At 36.4% G+C, this 24,310-nt stretch overlaps 1 protein-coding gene across 1 annotated transcript in view; it reads right to left on the reverse strand.

Moving 5' to 3' along the window:
* LOC113833540 (protein boule-like) overlaps positions 1-24,310 on the reverse strand; it is a 99,600-nt gene that overhangs the window by 53,865 nt on the left and 21,425 nt on the right. The window contains exons 6-7 of the mRNA XM_027396050.2: positions 20,970-21,097; positions 3,556-3,627 (exon numbers count right to left, since the gene is read on the reverse strand). Of these exons, the coding sequence (XP_027251851.2) occupies positions 3,556-3,627; positions 20,970-21,097 (200 nt within the window). The remainder of the gene's footprint in view (positions 1-3,555; positions 3,628-20,969; positions 21,098-24,310) is intronic.

A 24,310-nucleotide genomic window follows, 5' to 3' on the forward strand; every position in this document is an offset into this window, starting at 1 on the left:
ATTACCATATAACCTATTGATTACACTCCGGGAGAAATGAAAACATATATCCACATAAAAAAACTTCACTACCTGGGGATGGTGGCTCATGTCTTTAATACCAGCACAGAGGCAGATGGTCTCTGTGAGTTCAAGGTCAGCCTGGTCTATATTTTGAGTTCTGCAATGGCCAGGGATACATAGAGAAACCCTGTCTCAACAACAACAACCTTGACACTAATTTCCATTAAAGCATCCTTTAGAGCGTTAAAAGGCAGAAATAATCTAAATGTCCATTATCTGGATAAACTGGATAAACAAGGTGGTTATATCCACAAATGAGGTTTTATTCCAGAAAGAAGTACTAAACCATAGTACTATGCAGATAAATCTTGAAACTTGCTAAATGAATGAATTCAATCATGGAAAACTGTTGTATGGCTCTTTCTATAAACAAATGTCCAGAGTAAGAAACTCTACGAAAGGTAAAGACTTGTTTAGAGTTTGGGTGGGGAGAAAAAGGCATGTCTGCTAATGGTGACAGTTTTTTTTTTTTTTAAGGGAGTGGTACGTTTAGTACAAACTACTCAATTGTATACATAATATAGTTATGTAAATTTTATCTAAATAAATATAGTCATCTTGTATTATCAAAATGTTTTACTTTTATGCACTTTTATAAGGTCTCCATTACTAAAGGTGGGAAAAGAGGAGGGGAGGGAGAGATGATAGACAGAGACAGGAGGGAATAAGACTATAATCTCCTAGATCTATTATCTAAACCAAGTCACTGTAATAACTACAATACTGACCACTAACTTCCAAAGGATGATATCACTATATTAAAAGATGACTAAGATAATTGAAATCTGTTCTCTATACAACATTTAAAAATGAAGGATAAACGTCTCTTAATGTTTTGATAAAAAACTTGAAATACAGTGATTAATATGTGGCTTTGCTAGACAAATGAAGTAATAAACCACAATGTGAAAAACAGTAAAACAGGTTAATGTCACATATTATTAAGCCATGGACTTTCTGGTGTGAAGAACAGAATCTGACGAAACCATCAATCTCACCTTTAATTTTGTAATTAGTGTTAAACAAAGTCAAAATCAAAGTATAAAATTATATAGTTTCTAAATTACATATATGTTAATAATTAATATTTATTGCTATAGTTAAAATATTGCTATGTCAATAATAAAGGAGCTGGACTCAGATACAACATAATCCAACTTTCTTCTTTCTTACTTCTGATACTTTAAAAGCACTATGTTATTTTCCTTGTCTCTGGGTTTTACTGAGAGTATATTACTTGTTTTGTAGTTTGGCAGATACCAAATACCAGCTGCCAGGTATGGAACTTTACTAGATTCTTTGATGATATTCTTGTTAGAAACTTCTTGCTATAGGTCATATTCTTTTTGTACAGATCCTTAGCTGGGGTCATCCATACGTTTTTCTTGGAGGAATTTCTTTTGTCTGGTTACATCTTGTTTTGAGGAAACATGAACCTTCACTTTAACAGATTCCTACTATGGACTTCTTCCCTGGTTCTGCCAACATGCTCTTTTAGTGTTTCTTAGGAACTCAAGTCCCACAGTGCCACCATCTCCAAGGGTTTAGCAGATAGGTTCTAAATTCCCCATGTCATTCTCTGAGGTCCGCCTTACTTGGTTGAGGAGACATGGGTATGCCATAACATGCTAACAAATCTCCATTAGTCTCACATTCCTCTTTCATGTGATCTTGGTGGGCAATGAACTCAGGGTTTCAGAAATGGTTTCAATGCCTCCATCAGTTATTTTAACTGGTGTGGTGCCTAGTATTCTGCCTTTATTCTCAGCTGAAATCCTATGAAGGTTTAGAAAAAGTCATGCTACAAATATATTTTAAAATAAATGCCATTAAGCTACTTTCATTTTTTGTTAAGTGGATAAAATATCTTAGTTTACTAGCATAATACAATTAAAATAAGATTAATTAAAAATACAAAAAGTATGTCTGATAGTCTGGGGATGGAGAGCTGGATCAGTGGTTAAGGGCACTTGCTGTTTGTTGTTTTTTTCCAGCACCCACACAATGGCTCACAACTGTCTGTAACTCCAGTTTTAGGGGATCTGATTTCCTCTTCTGGCCTCCAAGGATACTGCACACATGTGGTACACATAAATTCATGCAAAAACTCTCACACACATATGTATAATTAAAATTCAATAATAAAGGATTATAGAACATTGCCACAACTACTTTTTCTTTTTTATTTCTTTTGGAGACAGGATCTCATATAATGTCTATATGGCCAATTTAGGTGTTGCTGAGACAGAACCAGGGCCTCATTTGTGCTAGGCAATAACTATGCATTGGGCAACATCACCTGCCTTTTCCTTTTGCTGTCCTTTTTTCCCTCCCTTCCTCCTTCTGATTCTCCTCCTTCTTTTCACACTGCTAAGATTAAAATCCACAGCCTACTGCATGCTGAAGAAGAGTTCTGTCACTGATTTTCATTCATAATACTGCCACATTTCATATGTTGCAGTATTTTAAAAGTTCAAAAAGAAAAAAAGAAAAACAGCAACGGAAACCAAATACTCTTCCACTACTCCAGAAGTATTAAAATTTGATTTTATGTGCAAATGTTAAAGGCTAGAGTAAATATTTTAAAATGTGCATGCAGATAATAAGATCTCTGCTAGAATTACACAACCTTTGAAAGCAAAGGCAACCACAGATGTTACATAAATAGAAATATGGCTATATCTCAGTAATGCTTTATAAAAAAACAGATTGTTACCAGAATTTTGTCTAGAAGTCATTGTTGACCATGCCAGAAAATAAATGGACTGACATTATACCACAGTTCTTATTCCTAATTGCCCACGAGAATTAAAAATGAGTGCTGGTTAACAAAAGGAGGTTACCTTAATAGTTAATATTATCACAGTATACTGCTTATTCAAAGCATACTATGTTAAATGTAACAGTCACAAATTAAAAGTAACATTAAGAGCACAATACCTGTACCTGGCTTTGTGAATTACTGTCTATTAAAGGCATTTTAGAATAAATTTTAAACAGGAGAGAACTGAATTCATTACGTTTGTGAAAGGGATCAAATTCATCCTTTCTAAAGATATAACTACCTTTCCCAAATTAATCTTTGCATATAAAAGAAAAAATGAAATTTATCTGAAAAGGACTAAAAAATATTGGACTTTTAAAAACAATTATACTTGGGATCAAATCTTGTCCCTCCTGTATGCTAAGCAACTTTGAGCTACTTCCTCAGCACAGAGAGTGTATGTGTATTGTATATGTTTTCACACATGTGGAGGGTACAGGCTGACTTGGGACAGGTACCCTTCTTCCTTTTGCTCTCCTCATTCTTTGAGACAGTGTTTCTCTCTAAAGGTTAGGCTGGCTAGCAAGTGAGCTCAAAGATCTGCTGCTGTCTCTGTCCCTGAAACACTGGGTTACAGCCACATGCTTAGGGCTTTGAGCAGTGTTTTCCCACTAAAATCATTTCCCCAGGTCTCTTAGCCCAGATGTTCTAATGAACTCAATGCCTACCTGGTAGTGATAGGCAGGTTGCTGATAAACCGGCTGAGCTACCATCACAGGAGAACTAGATATGGATCGTGACTGTGGGAGGAAACAAAATTTACTTTAGGAAAAACTCCTTAAATTACAATAAAATTTTATCTTGAATTATTACCTAAGCTAAGTTAACTTTTGGTTATTAATTAAAATGTTATTTTTCTTTGTCTTATGGTATTACTGATTTTATTTATATCTATTTATTAAACTAGTCAGTTTTCCTATGTGGCTTCATTTCCATTGTAACACTGAAACAAATACCAGTGAAGTTTCAAATATGAAACTTAATACCTCCAAAGGTTATGAAAATACAGGCACATGGAAACTTCTAGAAAAAATGGCACATGCACTGCCATGGTCTATTTCCACTGTGGAAACCAGAAGTAGGCTGTATTTACAATAGTGGTTAACATCAAATGAATAATCTCGTATGTTGATTTTCCCATTGCTTAGAACCAACATTCTATTCCATAATTGTACATTTAATTAAAATATTTTTTGAAACACAGTGAAATCATGTTAAAGTAATTTAATATTTAAATAAGTTAACAATCCAAAAATTATGATAGGTCTGTGTTTGAAGAAAATAAAGTATCTTTTGGTTACTCAAAATGACAGGGTAAGCTCACCAACAGATTACATAAGACAAGGTAATTAATAAAACAGGTAAGTTATATTTCAATATAGGTAAAATAAAGTGATGATAGTAATTAAAATTTAATTTTTAACTTGGGATATAGTATGCTATTATTTTGTTTAAATGTCCAAAACCCTGAAGTCAAGAAATATACTGTGGTTTTTATACAATTTAGATTTGATATGCTAATAAAATGATAGCACTGATAAGGCTAGAAAGTAATATTATATTTTATTGGTCTTAATATGTTAAAGGAGGAAAATTACCATCTCAGCAGATACAGAAATGCACTTAAAAACTGCCTTTTTAATGATGAAAATTCTTATCAAACAGAACAGAGAATAATATAGGAGAATACTTTCAATCATAAATTGATTTTGCTTCATAAGAACATTTGGCTATTCCAAATGATATGATAGACTCTGAAGATCCCCTACGGAAGGCCTCACCCTCCCTGGGGATCAGAAAGGGGTTGGGATAGCGAGTTGGTTGGGGGCAGGGGAGGAGGGTAGGGAGAGGGTACTGGGATTGACATGTAAAACAAGCTTGTTTCTAATTTAAATAAGTTGGATGTGACACAGAGTCTGCTGCAGTGTTGGGGCAGCAGTTTTATGAGAGGTATGGATTTTGGCTCTTGGGGCCAGCTGATGGGAGTTTACAGAGCACCAGATATAAACAAGGTATATACAAATGTAGGTCCAAATCATCATGATAATTCTAAATTCACAAAATGAATACCATAGAAAAACTGCAACATGCTTGACTCATGAACTGTGCTTTGTTTGTTTGTGTTTTGGAGACAGGGTTTCTCTGTGTAGCCCTGGCTGTCCAGGGACTCCATCTGGAGACCAGGCTGGCTCAGACTCACAGAGATCCCCTTACTTCTGCCTAGAAGTACTGGGATTAAAGTCGTGTGCCACTACCACCTGGTGTGAACTGTGCTTTAAAACGCATACAGTGTCAAGAAGAATTTAAACTTGAGAACTTAAAGAAGCCAGAATTAACCCTAAGTAGTATTTTTACTTATAATAAAGATTCCCATTTGATGTTCAGATTGTCATATTAAGAGCAGAATTTGGGGGGCTGGAGAGATGGCTTAGTGGTTAAGGGCACAGACTGCTCTTCCAGAGGACCCAGGTTAAATCCCCAGCACCCACATGGCAACTGTCTGTAACTCTAGGATCTGACACCTCACACAGACATACAGGCAAAACACCATTAAAAATAATTAAAGAGAGAGAGAATTTGGAAGCTATAGAGGAATAAATGCTAAAGTAGGGTCCCTTGATTGTTTTCCTGTTAGAATACTGGGCACTTCATTTACCAAGGTTGCCATCATAAACCAGTACTATCATTCTTCACTATCAGAACTGACTATTTATATGGCCTTTGACTTAACAGTGAGGATACAAATAACCTGCACTCTGGTGATTTTTTTTTGTTTTTTGTTTTTTTTTTTGGGTTTTTTTTGAGACAGGGTTTCTGTGTATTGCTTTGGAGGCTGTCCTGGCACTCCCTCTGTAGACCAGGCTGGTCTTGAACTCACAGAGATCCACCTGCCTCTGCCTTCCGAGTGCTGGGATTAAAGGCATGTGCCACCAACGCCCAGCCACTGTGGTGATACTTTATTTATGACCTAACAAATAAAGCTTGCCTGAAGATCAGAGTGCAAAGCTAGCCATACAGGCCAAGCAGTGGTGGTACACACCTTTAATCCCAGCACTTGGGAGTCAGGCAGATGAAATCTCTGTTAGTTCAAGGCCACCCTGGGCTACATGAAATAGATCCTGTCTCAAAGAGAAACCGAGTCAAGCAGTGGTGGATCACACCTTTAATCTCAGTATTTGGGTATCACACACCTTTAATCCCAGCACTAAGGAGGTGGAGACAGACATGGCTGGGCCGAGAGAGGAATATAAAGCAGGAGGAGACAGGAGCTCAGTGCAGTCTGAGCAGCAGTCAGTCTGAAGCAGTCTGAGGATTCGTAGAGATGGATATAGTCTAGGCAGCCATCTGAGGATATATTCAGTCTGATAATTCCTAGAAACAAGATTGTCCTTCTTGTCTGAGGATTCAGTAGTGTGCTGGCTGTTTTGCTTCTTTGATCTTTCAGCTTTCCTTTCCTAATATCTGACTCCATTTTTATTATTAATACTGATTAGAATTTGTGCATAGTATATATGGGGTTGATATTACACAAAACATTAAGATTTGTGATGGGTTTTCTGTGTTAGATATCTAATCCACATATTTTACTAGTCACTTATTTATATTTTTATGTATGTGTGTGTGGTATGCATATGACTGTGGAGGCCTGAGGCTGGTGTTGGGAGTCTTCTTTGATTGTCCACGTTATTGAGGCGGGGTCTCATGCTGAATCAAAGGCTTGGTGATTCCAGCTTTTATGTAGATTATGAAAACTGGTGCTAACACATTCAGGGCAAGTGCTTTATTCACTAAGCCATCTCCCCAGCCCACAAATTCACCAAAAAGATTTATTTTTACTATATTAGCTATGTGTATAAGAGTGTGCCTGTGTGTACCTATGAATGTTAAGTCCCTGCAGAATTCAGAAAAAGGTGTTGGATCTCCTGAAGATGGAGTTTCAGGAAGTTGTGAGCCATCCAACATAGGTGCTGAGAACCAATTCTGGTCCCCTGCAGAAGCAGTACCTGCTCTTAACTGCTGAACTATTAATCCCCTGCCCTATTTCACTTTTAAATGAACAACGTACAGCATAAGGGGACCACATTGTCAGAACTTAGCCTATTTTAAAACTAGTATAATAATTCTCATCATACTATTCAACATACTTGCTTTATAAAATAAGAAGCAACAATTAAGTTGTTCTGAGTCTTGCATATCAGGAGAGCTCATCTTCATTTACAGTTGTCTACTAGGTAAACTGTTTATTATATGAATGTTAATAAAAACTATATAAACCTAAATGAATTTATAACCAAATACAGTATTACTTTCATCTTCACTGGATTTAATTACAAATGCTAAAAAATCCAGTCTCTAATAACTTTAGAGAATGAAGAACGCATCTTAAACTAGTTCACTAAACTCTTGTTAAATTAGTTGAAATTTATTTCTTTGCTGTGATGAGAGACCATGACCACAGTGCTCTTATAAAGGAAAGCATTTAATTGAGTTGGCAGCTTGCAGTTTCAGAGGATTGGTCCATTATCATCATGGCCAGGACCATGGCAGCTGGGGATATGGCTGCATGCAAGCAGACATGGGGTTGGAGATTTCTACATCTTGATCCAAAGGCAACAAGAAATAAACCGTCTCACTGGGCATGGCTTGAGCATGTATGAGACTTCAAAGCCCACCTCCACAGTAACATACTTCCTCTAACAAGACCAGATCTACTCCAACAATGCCACATACTTCCTAATAGTGCCACTCCCTTTGGGGGCCATTTTCTTTCAAACCACCACACTGATATATGTTAATTAATCACTACAGTGTTCACACTGATGTATGTTAATTCATCACCACAGTGTTCATACTTATGTTAAATTCATCACCACTGTGTTCATACTTATGTATGTTAAATTCATCACCACAGTGTTCACACTGATGTATGTTAAATTCATCATCACAGTGTTCACATATATGTATATTAATTCATCATCATAGTGTCCACTTATATGCGTTGGCTGATCCTCTTCCACTCTTTCCTTTATCTTTCCACCTGCCCCTCTCTGAGTGTTCTCTCCCATCTTCAATAGTTCCCATTCTACTTTCATGTCATATTTATTCTATAGAAAACAGTATTTTCATCTCCTTTCTTAAAACTTCCATTTTCATGGTTCTCTTTCTAGCTTTATAATCTACACTCACACTTACTGCCACATAAATACACAAATTAAAAAATTAGAAGCTAGGCTGAGCGTTGGTGGCACACACCTTTAATCCCAGCACTCAGAAGGCAGAGTCAGGAGGATCTCTGTGAGTTTGAGGCCAGCCTGGTCTATACAGTGAGTGTCAGGATATGCTCCAAAGCTACATAGAGAAACCCTGTCTCAAACAAAACAAAACAAAACAAAACAAAACAATTAGAAGCTAGGATCCTTGTAAGAGAGACACTGTGGTATTTTTTCTGAATTTGGGTTACCTCATTTAATATAGTAATTTCCAGATTTATCCATTTTTTTTCCAATTTCACAATTTCAATTTCCTTATGACTGAATGACTAGAACAACAAGACAAATGTGCAAGTACCTCTGTGGTAGAGTATAGAATTAACTCAGCTCTCAAGCTCTGAGTTGTAAATCTCTAGACCATAAATTCGCCGAAATGCAAAAATGCAAACTTTTATCTTCTTCATGCCATGTAAATAAATATTCTAAGATATGCAACAGCTCTGTACCCTGTGCAGTACTTGAACATTTTGTTTGATGTTGCTGATGAAATGCAAAAAAATTCCTTGATATCAATTACTAACACACAGAAACAAATGAAAAAAAGAGTATCTTAAGCTACCTACATGCATACATATCTCACTTTATAAAAAGTCCCCCAGTGATCCCTCATCTTCTTTCTTTCCCCCCAAGCAAAATTATAGTGATATCATGTCAATGTTGTATCAGAGATACTGCCACTACAATAATCAGGAGGAAAAAATATTGACATACCAAATCAAAGGCATAGTAACTAGCCAACTGTCAAAAAATATTAGGAAATATTTTTTCAAAAAGATATCCTTCATGAATGTAACAATAACTACAGAGTAGTAAGAATTAAGTAAACAAAAGTTGTGTCACTTTTTCTTATCAAAAAGTAAAAATTTTTGATAGATGAAAACTAAAGGGAGACTTATATAACTAGATGGATGAACAGATTATGTTCAGGAATAGGAAAATTCAACATTACAAAACATTTAAATGCCCCAAATTACTCTTCATGTTGAATGCAATTTAAAAAGACCAACAAGAGCTTTCCACAGAACAGCTGATGAATAACATTTTTACTTACAAAAAGCAAAAATATATGGTTATATGTATGAGAAACTCTGAAAAAAGAACAAAGTGAGAGATATGCCTTATACAACTTCAAGACTCATGATGAGGTCTGGTAACATGACTCAGCAAGTAGGGAGTGAAACCTGCCACCATGCCTGAAGATGTAAATTTCATTGCTGGAATTCACACACTGGAAGGAAGGAACTGACTCCTGCAAATTGTCTGAGTATGTCCATGTTTAATACGGAAAGGCACAATAAAAATGGGTTTGAAAGATGATTAAGGAACAAGAAAAAAAAAACCCAACAAAACATTTCTCCTTAGAAAACTATCAGCTCTTCTGTCTGTAAGCCAAATAGCCTAGACAACTGAGGTTTTGGAGGCAAACCTGTATTATTTTCCCTTAGCTTTCTCTGGTAACCTTCATCTTGCCTGGCCTATTAAATGCTGAGAGGGTAACTACTGTTTGTTCTTTGGATAAAAAAATCATTTCCTCTCTCGGAGTGCTTCTGTATTTCAGCTAAGGCCAGAAGATGCCCTCCTCCCTGCCATTTCTTGAAAGTCCTGTGTAGAGACCATCCTGACAGAGCATTCAAAGAATCAAGAGTCCAAGAGCTTGGGGTTGTTATTATTATCTTCCCAGTTTCTTCTCTTTCCTCCATTATGTTTTGCTTAGGCTAAGGCACTTTGCATTTCCCAGCACACACTGGATGAAGGGAGGAAGAGAAGCACAGCCAAGAACAGGGGAAGGGATGGGCAAGTGGACGCTAAATCAAGAATGTGTGCTTCCTTTCTGAAAAGGTCTTGTTGTGGACTCCATTATCACAACATTTGGCCCTGGAAATACCTCATAGATCTTAATATATTACTGTTGATTGTTGCTTAGCAATAAGCTGTGGAGTTCATCCTGGGATTTATTATTGAAGTATTTCTCTTTAATCAATATCCATTCACGTCACCTAGTAAACTGGAGTTCTCTCTGTGACCCTACCAAATTAAGAAAGGGGAGATAGATAGCATGTCTCTTCAGTTGCTGTGCTTCATAGTCTTTCTCTCATTTTTAATGGCCATTGTGAGCATGTGTCTAAATCCGTTTATGGAAATGGTTCACATGCATCAAAAATAAATAAGAATATTAAAAAACAAAACAACAACAAAAAAGGTCTACATGTTCTCTCAAACAAAATGTAGTAAGACCCATGAGAAAGTTGTAACATTTAAAATGTAACTGGAAAAGTACACAACCAGTGAAACAGAACAGAAAACTCAGAAACACACCCACCACAAGAAACATAGCATTTGACAAAGGATCCATTTCAAAACAGATAAACGGATCAATACATAAACACATAAACTAAAGATTTAAATCTAGCTATGAAAAGCAGCAACATTTAGGAACATAAATGCTAAGAGGTTATTTATATTCTTGTAATAAAGATGAAATTGTTTATAAACAAGATACTCAAACACAGGTTTGTCAACATTTAAATAATAAACACATAAAATTGTGTTGTTATGAGAAAAATATAAACAATGTTAATGGGAAGCTATAAACGGGAAAATATTTTATAATGTATAAAATGCATGTAAGGGTAATATGGGGGGTTGAGAAGGGTGTATGGAGAGGAAGAACAGGCAGACTCACCATGCTAGACACTAGAGGAGAACATGCAGGATCTGGCTAGGTGGAGAGGTTAGATGCCTTGAACCCACTGTTAGCCATTTATTCTGAGTTGCTTGTTCATATTCTTCATATTCCATTTTCCTAAGAAGATTTCTCTTTTTTCCTGAGTTCATTACATGGATTTTATATATTATAAAAATATTTTCAAACTCTAAGAATCATAAGCATAACCAGATCTTCAACAAGATCATAGAAGAAAACTAGATACAAGAAGCACACAAACACCAAATAGACAAGACCAGGAAAGAAAATTCTATGGTACATCATAGTTAAAGCACTAAGTATAAGGAAAAAGTATATTTGAAAGCTATAAGAGAAAAAAACCCACCAGTTACATATAAAGAAAAACCCATCAGAGTAACAGCTGATGAAAAATTTGAAAGCCAGAAGATCCTGGAGTAATGCATTACAAGTCCTATAAGACCATGATGGCTAACCTGGACTATACACCCAGAAAAATTATCTGCAATATTTGAAGGAGAAAGAAAAGCTTCCCACAAAATAAACAACCTAAAATTAATATCCATTAAATTAAACTTAAATAAAATACAGGAAGCAATATTTTTGGTTAAAGGATGAGTGTAGCCAAAAGACACAGAAAGAAATATGGAGCATCATTACTAAATTACAGTGTTCATAAATACTACCAAAAATCAACACAATAACCACAATTAAACCATATGTTTCAATAACTTTAAAGATGAATGACCTTAAATCTTCTGGTCAAAAGACTAAGGATGGCTAAAGGTATCAAGAAACAAAATCCAGCTATCTGTTATATACACGAAACACTCCTTGGCTTTAGCGATAGGTACCTCAGAGTAAAAGTATGGGCAAAAGTAGTATTCCACTCAAATGGGAACAGGAAGCAAGGAGGTGTTGCTATCCTACTATCTGACAAAACACATTTCAAACTAAAACTAATTATAAGAGATAAAAGGGGACATTTCATTCTAATCAAGGAAACAGTTAACTAAGAATATGTTATTATCCTAAACATATATCCACAAAACTCTGGCACACCCAATTTCATAAAAAAATTAATACTGTATTTAAAGACACAGAATGACATCAATGCATTAATAGTAGGTAATGTCAATACTCCACTTTTTCTAATAGGTCATCTGGACAAAAAATAAACACAGAAATAACAGAATTAAATGACATTATACATCAAATGAACTTCACAGATATCTACTGAATATTCCATGCCCCAAAAACCACATTCTACTCAGTAGCACACAAAAGCTTTACAAAGAGACCACATTCTGGGACACAAAACAAATATTCATAAATTAAAAGACTGAAATAACTTTGTATATGCTAGCTGACCACAATGCAATAAAACAAAATTAACAGCAAACAAATCTCTAGTAAATACACAAACCCATGGAGATCAAATAACTCATTACTGAATGATGAATAGGTTAGAGAAGAAATAAAAAATAAAAATATTTCCTTGAACTAAGTGAAAATGGAAAATACAACAAAACCCGTGGTATATACTGGAAATAGTCTTATGAGAGAAATTTATAGCTTCAAGTGTCTATATTAAAAATCAGAAAAAGCGCTGGGCATTGGTGGCGCACGCCTTTAATCCCAGCACTTGGGAGGCAGAGGCTGGTGGATCTCTGAGTTTGAGGCCAGCCTGGTCTCCAGAGCAAGTGCCAGCATAGCCTCCAAAGCTACACAGAGAAACCCTGTCTCGAAAAACAAAACAAAACAAAACAAAACAAAACAAAACAAATCAGAAAAAGCATAAACAAATGGCTTAATGATATACATCAGAAAAATTAGAAAAATAGGAACAAATCAAATCTAAATTCAGTCAATGGCAAGGAATAATAAATATCAGAGCAGAAATAACTGAAATAGAAACAAAGAGAGCAATTCAAATAATCAACCAATCTAAGAGCTGGTTCTTTGAGAAGATAAAATTGTCAGATCCAACTACCCAAAGAAAGTAAGAGAGGACTCAAATTAATGGAACTAGAAATGAATATGGAAACATTAGAACAGACACCAAAGACTTCAGAATATTAAAAAAGAATACTTTAAAAACCAATACTCCATCAAGCTGTAAAACCTGAAAGAAATGGATAAATTCCCAGATTCAGCCAAATCACAAAATTAAACCAACCAGAAGTCAATAACCTAAATAGACCCAAACTGAATTACAAGACTGAAAGACTGAAATAATAACAAATGTTTTCCAACAAAAAACATTCAGGATCTGATAGATTCACAAAGATTCAAAGAAGATCTACAGCTAATAATACTTCTTAAACTTTAAGATATGGAAACAAAAAGAGCACTCCCAAATTCCTTCTATGAAGCCAAATCACACTGGACCTGGGATGGAATGGTAACCTGGCAGTTGGGAGCCAAGGAAAACCACAAAGTCACTGTAAGCATAGCATCTTATAGTTCTGTTCCAGGGAAAGGCTTCACCAACAAAAGTATAACAACTCTGCTCTGGCAGGGGAGGGTTTCCCCAGCAAAGTTGTTACAGCTCTGTTTAGCTCTGGAGAAGTGTTATAACTCTCCTTAGGTCATCAAGTGCTTAAACCTTATTCAAGAGATTTAGTGACAAGAAAGAATTAAAGAGTGTGTCTGCCTCTAGGATGAGAAGCCGCAGCAAACAGAACAGGGTACAGAGCTTATGCAGGGTTTCTTGTGGTTGTGGGGGTGCTTTTCCAGGGTGGCTTGGGATTGGTGGATTTTTGTAGCCTGATTCTGGGGCAAGCTCAGGGATTGGTGGGATTCTCTGCTCTGATTGGTTCTGGGGTCAAGCCAAGGTCAGGATGTTTTTACTTGGCCCAGGTCTACAGTCAAATCAGGGGCAGGGTGTTCTTTCTTTGGCCTTTTTTAACCCCACTACTCTCAATACCCAAATCAGGTAAAGGCATGTGCACACATACACATATACACATACACACACATGAAAACTATAGGTCAATATATTTGATGAACAGATTCAAAATTTTCAATAAAATATTTGTAAACAGGCCATAAAAATTCACCCAAAAGATTATTCAACATGACCTGTAGTACAAATAATAAAAACCCAGAGACAGATATTGGGGTTCAAGTTAAAGATCAGAAAAGCAAAGCAGTCAAGCTACCAGAGAGCTCTTATCCCTGCCAGAGCTGGGCAGATCCTGTCCTCAACGTGGCTGGAGACTAACTGCCCTGAGACTGAAAGCCAGGTCTGAGACCCTGCTCCTGTCTTATATACCTCAATAGTGTTGGGATTAAAGGCATGAACTCTGTTTCTCTTATTGATTCACTCTTATGTAGCCTTGGGTGGCCTTGAACTCAGAGAGATCCATTTGCTCTGTCTCCTGAGTGCTGGTATTAAAGGTGTGTGCTACCGCTGCCTGGTCTCTATGGCTGTGGCTACTTTGCACTCTGATCTCCAGGCAAGCTTTATTAGATTATAAACAATATATCACCACAATGACCAAGTAAGCTTTATCCCGGAACATTAGGGATGTTTCAACACACTGAAGTCCATAAATGTGTAATAAACCACATAAATAGATGTAGGGACAAAAACCACATAATCATCTCAAAAGATACATGATGGGGGATGTCCTTCTGTATATATGTTTCTCTTATTGGTTGATGAATAAAACACTGGCCAGTAGTCACGCAGGAAGCATAGGTGGGGCTACGAGACAAGGAGAATTCTGGGGAGAGGACACAGGGGGAAGCCACCAGAGTAGAGGCCATGTAGCCAAGGAAGGAGTAACAAGTCAGGACCCTTCTCTGATAAGACCATGTGGAAATGCTTAGATTAATAGAAATGGGTTAATAATTAAGAGAGAGCTAGCCAGTAAGATGCCTACGGCATCGGCCAAACCAAAATTATAAATAATTGGTATGTCTCTGTGTGCTTCTTTGGAGCTAAGCAGTTGTGGGACCAGGTGGGACAGAAACTCAATCTACAGATAAGAAAAATCTTTTGTGAAATCCAATATGCTTTCATGATAAAGGTTCTAGAGAATGTAGAATCATAGGGAACACACTTCAACATAATAATGTATATATGAGAAACCCACAGCCAAAATTATCCCAAATAGAGAAAAGATGGAGGCAATCCCATTAAAGTCAGGAAAAAGACAAGTGTACTATTCCCACTCCTTTCAAGATTGTGCTCAAAGCACTAGCTGGAGAAGTAAGGCAAGTGAGGGAAATTAAAAGGATACAAGTAGGAATAGTCAAATTAACTCTAGTTGCAAAAAAAAGTCAAACAATTTTTACTGTTAACTTTCTAGAAATGATAAATTCAACAATGTGGCAGGATACAGAATAAACTTGCACAAACCAATAGCCTTTCTATATAGAAATAGTAAACATACAAAGAAAGAGATCATGAAAAGATTCCCATTCACAACAGCCTCAAAGAAAAAGTATATAGGAATACACCTATCCAAGGAAGTGAAGGACCTCTACAACGAAAACTTTAAACTTCTGAAGAAAGAGAAAGATACTAGAAAGATACATCAAATGTATGGATTTATAAAATTAGTATTGTGAAAAAACATTTTTCTCAAAATTCATTTATAGATTCAATGCAATCTTAATTAAAATTTCCATCTCATTTTTCACAAATAGAAAAATCTATCCTAAAATTCATATGAAACAATAAAGATCCCATATAGCCAAAAAATCTCCAAAGCAAAAAGAAAGATATTGGAGTAATCCATTCCAGATATCAAGATATATTGCAAAGCCACAGTAATAAAAACAATGTGGTATTGGCACAAAACAGACATACACCAATAGAACAAAACTGAAAAACAAACATGAGTACATGTAACTTTAGCCATTTAATATTTGACAAAGACGTCAAAAATATACTCTGGAGAAAAGAAAGCATCATCAACAACTAGTGAAGAATGAAATTAGCCCTGTGTTTATCACTTTGCACAAAACCAAACTACAAATGGATCAAAACTTAAATGTGAAACCTGAAACACTGGAAGTGCTATAATAAACATAGCCAACACATAATTGAAGCTGTAGGAAAGGACTTTCTGAATAGGACTCCATCTGTCCAAAAATCAAGATCCACTATTCATAAGTTGGACTTCATAAAACTAAAAAGCTTTGGCTCACTAAAGAACAATCAACTAGGCAAAGTGTTGGCTCACAGCTCACAGAATGGGGGCTTTGCCAGGTGTACACTGAACAGAGGATTAATATCCAGAATATACAAAGAACAAAAAGAAGCAGAGTTTAAAAAAAATGACCCACTTACGATATGGGCCTGTGACTTGAACAGAGAACTCAAAAGAAGAAAAAAAAAGGCCAAGAAATATAAAAAAATTTCATTATCCCTAGTAATGACAGAAATGTAAATCAAAACTACTCTGAGATTTTATCTTACCTCAGTCAGAATGGCGAAGAACAACAAAACAACCTATAGCAGATGCTGGAGGGGATATGAGGAATGAGGAAAGGGCATCTATTCACTGTTGGTGGGACTGCAAAGTGGTGCAGCTACTATGGAAATCAGTGTGGAGAATTCTCAAAAAGCTAAAACTAAATCTATCATATGCGTCAGTTATAACCATTCATTGTCTTATGTCCAAAGGACTCAACATCCTACTTCACAGACAACTTGCTCAGTCATGTTCAATGCTACTCTATTCACTATAGCTAGGAAATAGAAACCACCTGAATGTCTTTCAACTGACAAGTGCATAATGAAAATGTGGTACTATGGAATACTATTCAGCTGTAGAGAAAAATGAAATCATGAACTTTGCAGGTAAATGGATCATATTGAGTGATACAACCCATATTCAGAGAGACCAACATCACATGTTCGCCCTCATCTGAGGGTCCAAATCTTTAGATGTGAGTATATAACCTGGAGTAACTACAGAAACCAGGCAAGTAAAAGGGACTGTTGCTTGGGGTGTGCAATAGAGAGAAGGAATAGCAGAGTACAAGTGATCTGAAGGGAAAAAGGGAAAAAAATGGGTGGGAAGGACTCTAATTAGGGAATGGGGATATATACAGGAGGGTAAAATAACAGTAAGTATATCTGACAAAGCCATAAGGAATCATACTAGTAATTTCCTTAAAATTCCTACAATGCATGTAAATCAGTATATACATAGGTGGATACACACACCCATACTTGCCCCTCACCCTTACACATTAATGATGTGTTCCCATCTGGGTTAACAGTGCTCCCTCCAGGAGCCAAAGTCCATCTAATAGAAATCCCAACACCCAGACATGAGAAGTCGTCTTTTGAGTCATTGGTCAAGGCTGTCCAAGAAACTCTGATACATTATGGACTACTGATAATGCCCTGGACTGCACCCTAGAGGTGGAAGGTAAATCCCCATTACTGAAGATAGCATACACTTCAGACAAGGCCCTGAGTTGGAGCTGACCTGAAAGCCTCCTTCCTTCCTGAGTAGAAGCTTTCATGGCACCAGAAGTTGCCGTGAATGCTTCCAAGGAAAGGAAACAACCAAGGCCTATAAAGATATGGTGCCTCTGAGCCAAGATAAGCCTACAGGTGCAATAGTGGCACACATAACTCTCTAATTGGACTTAAGATCTACCCAACAAGAGAGAAATCATGCTTGATACTGGAAACCTAGTCAGCTATTCAGGGCTAGTGAAATCATGGATCTTGGAAGATCTTGCAACTGTGATTTTACTAAACCAGCACAATCCCTAACTAAATTCTAAGTATTTGTTCTAATATCCACAGATACATGTAGTTATCACTGCTAATCAAGGAAATGTCTTTATACAATGGGCAGAGACCATTACAGAAAACCATAACCAATCACAAGGCAGAGTTGTGGAGCTCAGTCTTAACTGATACAGTTACAAGACAACTCCTGGACCTAAGGTTCAAGAATCATCATGAAAGATAGGGTAGAAAGATTGCAAGAGCCAGAGGAATAGGAAGTTTGCAGTGAGGCTGTGTCTCCTAAAAATTCCAGAAGTGACACCCGTAAATCTCACCAACACTGTTTCTTAAACATGACTCGAACAAGGATGGCACCAAAAGACATGCTAACATGAATGGGGCAAGCTTTTGAGGCCTAAACTTTACACAATATCGATAAGCAATTAAGGAATGCTGAGAGCAGGGAAAAGAAATCTTCCAGTTTGCTCAGGAGATCTTGTCCCTTTCCCTTTCTAATTTATATGCCATCGTATAGCCTTCATCCAGGGGCTGGTGGAAGTAGAAGCAGACACACACAGCTAAACCTTGAACTGGACTGAAATCCAGCTGCAGAGAAGGAGGACGGATGAGCAAAGGAGTCCAGACCAGGCTGGTGAAACCCACAGAAACAGCTGACTTGAACAAGGGAGAGCTCTTGTTTCCCAGACTGATAGCTGGGAAACCAGCATGGGACTGATCCAGACCCCCTGAACATGGGTGTCAGTGAGGAGACCTTGGAAATTTATGGGGCCCTTGTAGTGGATCAATACTTATTCCTAGCATAGGAATGGAGTTTGGGAGCCCATCCCACATGGAGGGATACTCCCTGAGCCTAAACACAAGGGGGTTGGCCAAGGCCCTATCCCAAAGGATATGGCAGACTTTGAAGACCCCCTACAGAAGGCCTCATCCTCCCTGGGGAGCAGAAAGGGGATGGGATAGGTAGGGTGTTAGTTGGGGGGTCAAGGGAGGAGGGGAGGGAGAGGGACCTGGGATTGACATGTAAAATAATCTTTCTAATTAAAATAAAAAATATTTAAAAAAGAAATCTTCCCCAGAGAAGAGCACACTAATTGGTTACCTAACAACCATCAGCCTTGAAAATATATACATACAAGTAATATTATACAGGTTAAGCAGGTTTTATTTGTGTATTTAGGCACGCACACACACACACACACACACACACACACACACACACACACACACACCCCAACAATTAATGAAAAAGAAGGCCATGAATTTGAAAGAGAGCAAGGAATGGTATACAAGGTTTGAAGGGAGGAAAGAGAAGGAGGAAATAAAATAATTACTTTATAATCTCAAAGCAAAAAAGAAAAATATTCTTAAAATGTTTAAAAAGCAGGTTCAATTATGTTCAGTCTTAACAGTAAGTAGATAAATTAAATAGAAAATCAAGAGTACTACATGATAACATTGGCAAAGTTGTGAAAGACTGGCAATTTTACATAATTGTTTTATAATTATATATATATATATATATATATATTATATTGTGTATCTATTTGTGAGCATGTACATGTGTGAATAGCAGGTGTCCACATAGAAGTCAGAGGTATTGGATCCCCTAGTAGATTGTTTCGAGCTACCACGTGGGTATGCTGGGAATCAAGCTTGGGGATCTCTGCTAGAGCAGTACACATTCCAACCCTACCAAGTCAACTCTTCAACCCCAAAGACTTTTTTTTTTGAGACAGTCTCCAGGCAGCCAACACTGGTCATTTTTAAGAGCTGGCATACACTGGAAAAATCAGAGCTCGAATAAAGCAAAAAGTATATTTCTTTTCTTTTTGAAAGCTATGAGTCAACATGTAGTAAAAGACACACATTTTATCAACATGAAACTCTGATTCTATGTATATATTCTAACCTAGTATTAAGAGGACCACACACATTTCATAGTTATACATGGGCATAACAAATGAGTAAGACTGTAAGTTTTCTGATCGTAAAGCCCTTGTTTGACTGAATCTATCTCTATTCTATATTTTTCTTAACAAAACTTCCCTTCTATCACTCTTTAAAAAAAGGCATGTCTCTCACTCACTGTGGATGTTGCCATAATGTTTTCTTTGGTGTGAAAACACCATCCAGGCATGAAATACACAATTCAAGAACGTAATGTCATGAAAAATAGGAAGAAACAAAGCCAAAGGACCTTGCATAACAAAAATTAAAGATAAAATAGTGCCCTTTTAATTCAGGGAACAATCTTAAATTAGTAAATGGATCGCAGGGATACATATTAATTATCTGTTTGAGTATTAAACAATAAAGTCAGAATAGTCTTATAGTGTTCCATTTAGTTGTTTAGTCAACTTATTAGTTAAGCTGCTTGAGAGGGCATTTTCAATTATTAAAATAAAGCCAAATATACAGGTATAACATATGAATGCCTGTACCTTTTAAACTTAGAATGAATTTCAAAAACAAATGAATAAATCCACAAGTTTTCAAAAGCAATCTAAAGTGATATAAACAAAAACTTTGAAAAACCACTGTCCTAGAAGATCTTACATACATACAAGATCAAGTTGTATGTATAGTATTGATTGCAGAAAAATTAAAAATGTCTATGACTAGAGGAATATAAAAATGATAATATACCCAAAACAGAATATTATAAAATATTAGAATAAATAAATACATAAGGGTTAAAATAGTTTTGCTACTTTTTATTTTATGTGTATTGTTGTTTTGCCATGGATGTTGGGTCCCCTGGAACTGGAGTTATAGACAGTTATGAGCTGCCATGTGGGTGCTGGGAATTGAACCTGGGTCTTCTGGAGTAGTTAGTGCTCTTAACCACTAGGCCATCACTCTAACCTCTAAGGGTTAAAACAGTATTGTCCACAAGAGTCAATAGTTTAACCCTCAAAAATATAATATTTAAGTTAAAAGCCAGTTTATACAGTGTTTAAAAACTACCCAAGGAGTTCCTTATATTGCTTACTGGAACATGTTTTTGTAATAAGAATATACAAAAAGAAGAAGATATTCTGAAGAAGAAAGGACAAAAGGTATGGAAATAAAAAAACTACCTGGATTTTTCATATTTTATTTCATCTTTCAAAAGGAAAGTATTAATATTTGTTAAATTTGGTAGTAGGGATGTAGCTATATTTGTATATGTTTGTGCTTTAAATATTTCAGGATCAGGGCCAGTGAAATGACTTAATGGATAAAGGCTCCCTGGCCCAATATGGTGGAAGAAGAGAACCAACTGTACTCTGACCTCCACATTCATTGGTTGACATAAACAATAAATAAGAAAATGTAAAAAAAAATCATCAAGTATAAAAGAATAAAAATAAATCTTTAAAAATATTTGGTAGAAACTCTTGTAAAATGAAAATTACTTACAGGCCAAGATGGTGGGACAGAAGTTACTTCGGGAGTATGAAAATAAGCAACGCCATTATGGTAAGTATAAGGATATCCAGTTGAAGTGGTCAGATACATTGTTCCAGCAGCAGGCATTATACTGGAACCTAAAGCAAAGAATAAAAAATAAAAATGGAAGTGTTTCATTTAATTTTATAAACATGTAATTTATGAAAACATTTCAGAAATATTTTAAGACTTCTGCATAGCTACATTAAAACTAAAATATTTAAAATTCTATGTATTAAAGTATCTTTGAACAATCCATTTTTAAACTTTATATCTCAGAGTTTTTATAAGATTACAGGGATTATAATAAACAAGGTAAATAAATATTAAGAATCCTCCAATTCAGATTCTAATGCCAGTTTGATACAACGATTTAATTATCAGTAACTATTTTTTTTTCTTGTCTTTTTTTTTTTTTTGAGATAGGGTTTCTCTGTGTGGCCTTGGCTGTCCTGGAACTCTGAGATCTGCCTCTGCCTCTTGAGTGCTGGGATTAAAAGCTTTTGTTTTTGCCCCCACATTTTTTTTAGCATTTATTTATTTATTTATGTATACAGTTGTCTGCCTGAATGTATACCTGCACACCAGAAGAGGGTACTAGATCTCATTATAGATGATTGCCAGGAATTGAGCTCAGGACCTCTGGAAGAGCAGCCAGTGCTCTTAACCTCTGAGCCATCTCTCCAGCACCTGAACTATTATTTTTACAAATACTGTACTTCTTAAGCTTCAACATACATTAGATTTGCCTAGTTTAATTAATATCAACTAAAGGTACCCATCTCCAGAGACTTTAATTTAGTAAGCCTAAAATAAGGACCATAAATTTGCATTTTGAGCTCACATTTGAACTGATACTTTTTGCTTAAGTAGCACTGTTTTGGCTTTTATGTTTTTATGGTATTTCATCTAGTTTCACTACTATTTAGTTTTAATTCACACACATAGATGTATATATCCAATGTATATATGTGTATGGAGGTCAGAAGATTAACTGTGGGAGTCAGTTCTCACATTCTATCATGTGAACTCTAGGGACCGATAGTCAAACTAGGTGGGAAGTGCTATTTTGTTAGCCCTATTTTTAGTGGTTTTTCCACCTTTGAAAATTCCATTTCCTAATTGTATCCACTTGATCTCCTTCTGTTGTCTTATTGCTCTAGCAAAGACTTCAATTTCTATACTGGAATAGGTATGGAAAAAGTGGTCATCCTTGTCTTGTTCCTAACTTTAGTGGAAGTACTTTTGATTTTCTCTGTTTAGGTTGATGTTGGTTGTGGGCGTGCTATAAATTGCCTTTGTATGTTTAGGTATGCTCCCTTTTATCCTGAGTCTCTTCAGAATTTTTATCGTGAAGGGATGTTGGATTTTGTCAAAGGCCTTTTCTGTACCTAATGAGATGATCATGTGTTTATACGGTGGATTGCATTTTACTGACTCATATATGTTGCATGTGAATACATATCCTGTATCTGGAATGAAGGCTACTTTATCATGGTGGATGATCTTTTTGATGTGTTTTTGAATTCAGTTTATAAGTACTTTATTGAGAGATTTTATATCTATGCTTATAAGGGATTTTGGTCTGTAATCTTTTTTGTTGTTGTTGGTTTAGGTATCAGGGTAATTGTGGTCTTGGAGTAATTTAAGGACTATTGGCATTAGTTGTTCTCTGAAGGTCTGGAAGCATTATGAACTGCATCCATCTGGTTCTGGCCTTGTCTGTTTTTGGTTGGGAGATTTAAAATTTCTGCTTTGATTTTACTAGGGATTATGGGTCTGTCTAAACGTTTTATTTCCTCTTGATTTAACTTTGGTAGTTATCTATATAAAGAAATTCATCTGATGAAATCAATGAACATTTATCATAAGTATGTATGGTTAAAATTTTATATACAATTGAAGAGATTTATAGTTCGTCTGTTAAGTAAGTCGATACATTTTTAGTGCATATTATAAAATGACATTGAGCTAGGAATGGTATAAAGCAAAAAATTGAAAAACATTGGCTCTGATATGTGAGATAGTCATTACATAATTATATGATTAATTAGCTAGTTAAATAAATAACTTTTGAGATTTAAAAAATTTTAAATTATGTGTATATCTCTGTGTGGATATGTGCACCAGTGTAGTGCCCATGAAGGCTAGAGGCATTAGGTCTTTTTGGAGCTGGAGTTACAGTCATCTGATGTGGGTGATGAGAACCAAACTCATGTCCTCAAGGAGAGCTGTGCTCTTAACTGCAGAGCCATTTCTCTAGTGTCCTTAATGAAAGTTTTGACAAATATATGAAAAACCACAGGAGTCAGTCTACCTCAAGATCCAACAATCCCTCTCTTGGGCATATACCCAAAGAATGCACACTCATACAATAAGGACATAAGTTCAACTATGTTCATAGCCAGAAACTAGAAGCAACCTAGATGCCCCTCTACTGAGGAATGGATAGAGAAAATGTGGTACATTTACACAATGGAGTACTACTCAGCAGAAAAAAACAATGGAATCTTGAAATTCGCAGGCAAATGGATGGAGCTAGAAGAAACCATCCTCAGTGAGGTAACCCAATCACAAAAAGATAAACATGGTATGTACTCACTTATTTTTGATTTTTAGACATGTAGCAAAGGATCACTAGCCTACATTCCACACTGCCAGAGGAGCTAGGAAACAAGGAGGACCCCAAGAAAAGACTGCATAGTCCCTCGAAGAAGGGGATGGGGACAAGAACCCCTGACCAAATTGGAGCCTTGGGGCAGAGAGAGGAAGAAGAGTCTTCATCCTGTTGCTGTTCGAAGCAGAAACAGACACCCATAGCTAAGCACTGAACCATACTACTGGAATTCAGTTATGGAGAGGGAGGCGGGTTGAGCAAAGGAGCCAAGATGGGGATGTAGAGACCTGCAGAAACAGTGGACCTGACCTACTGAATGGAGACCCTAGTCATAAAGCTGGGGAAACAGCATAAAACCAAACCAAACCCTCTGAAAGTGGGTACCAGCTAGGATTCCAAGTCAGTCTATGGGTCCTATAACAGCAGAGCCAGTCTTTATCCCTAGAGCACAAATGGACTTTGGGAGCCCATTCCCTATGGAGGGATACTATTGTAGCTCAGATACAGCAAGGAGGGTCCTCCCCCAAACAATATGACAGGACTTGGAAGGTCCTTGGTAGAGGGCCTCATTATCCCTGGGGAGGAGTGGGGAGATGGGTTGGGTGGGGAACATGGGAGGATGGAAGGGCGGGGGAGGGATATGTAAATATGAGTAATTAAAAATAATTTAAAAAAATGAAAAAGAAAAACCAAT

This window comes from Cricetulus griseus, chromosome 2 (genome assembly GCF_003668045.3).
Source record: "Cricetulus griseus strain 17A/GY chromosome 2, alternate assembly CriGri-PICRH-1.0, whole genome shotgun sequence".
In the NCBI taxonomy this organism is placed as follows: Eukaryota; Metazoa; Chordata; class Mammalia; order Rodentia; family Cricetidae; genus Cricetulus; species Cricetulus griseus.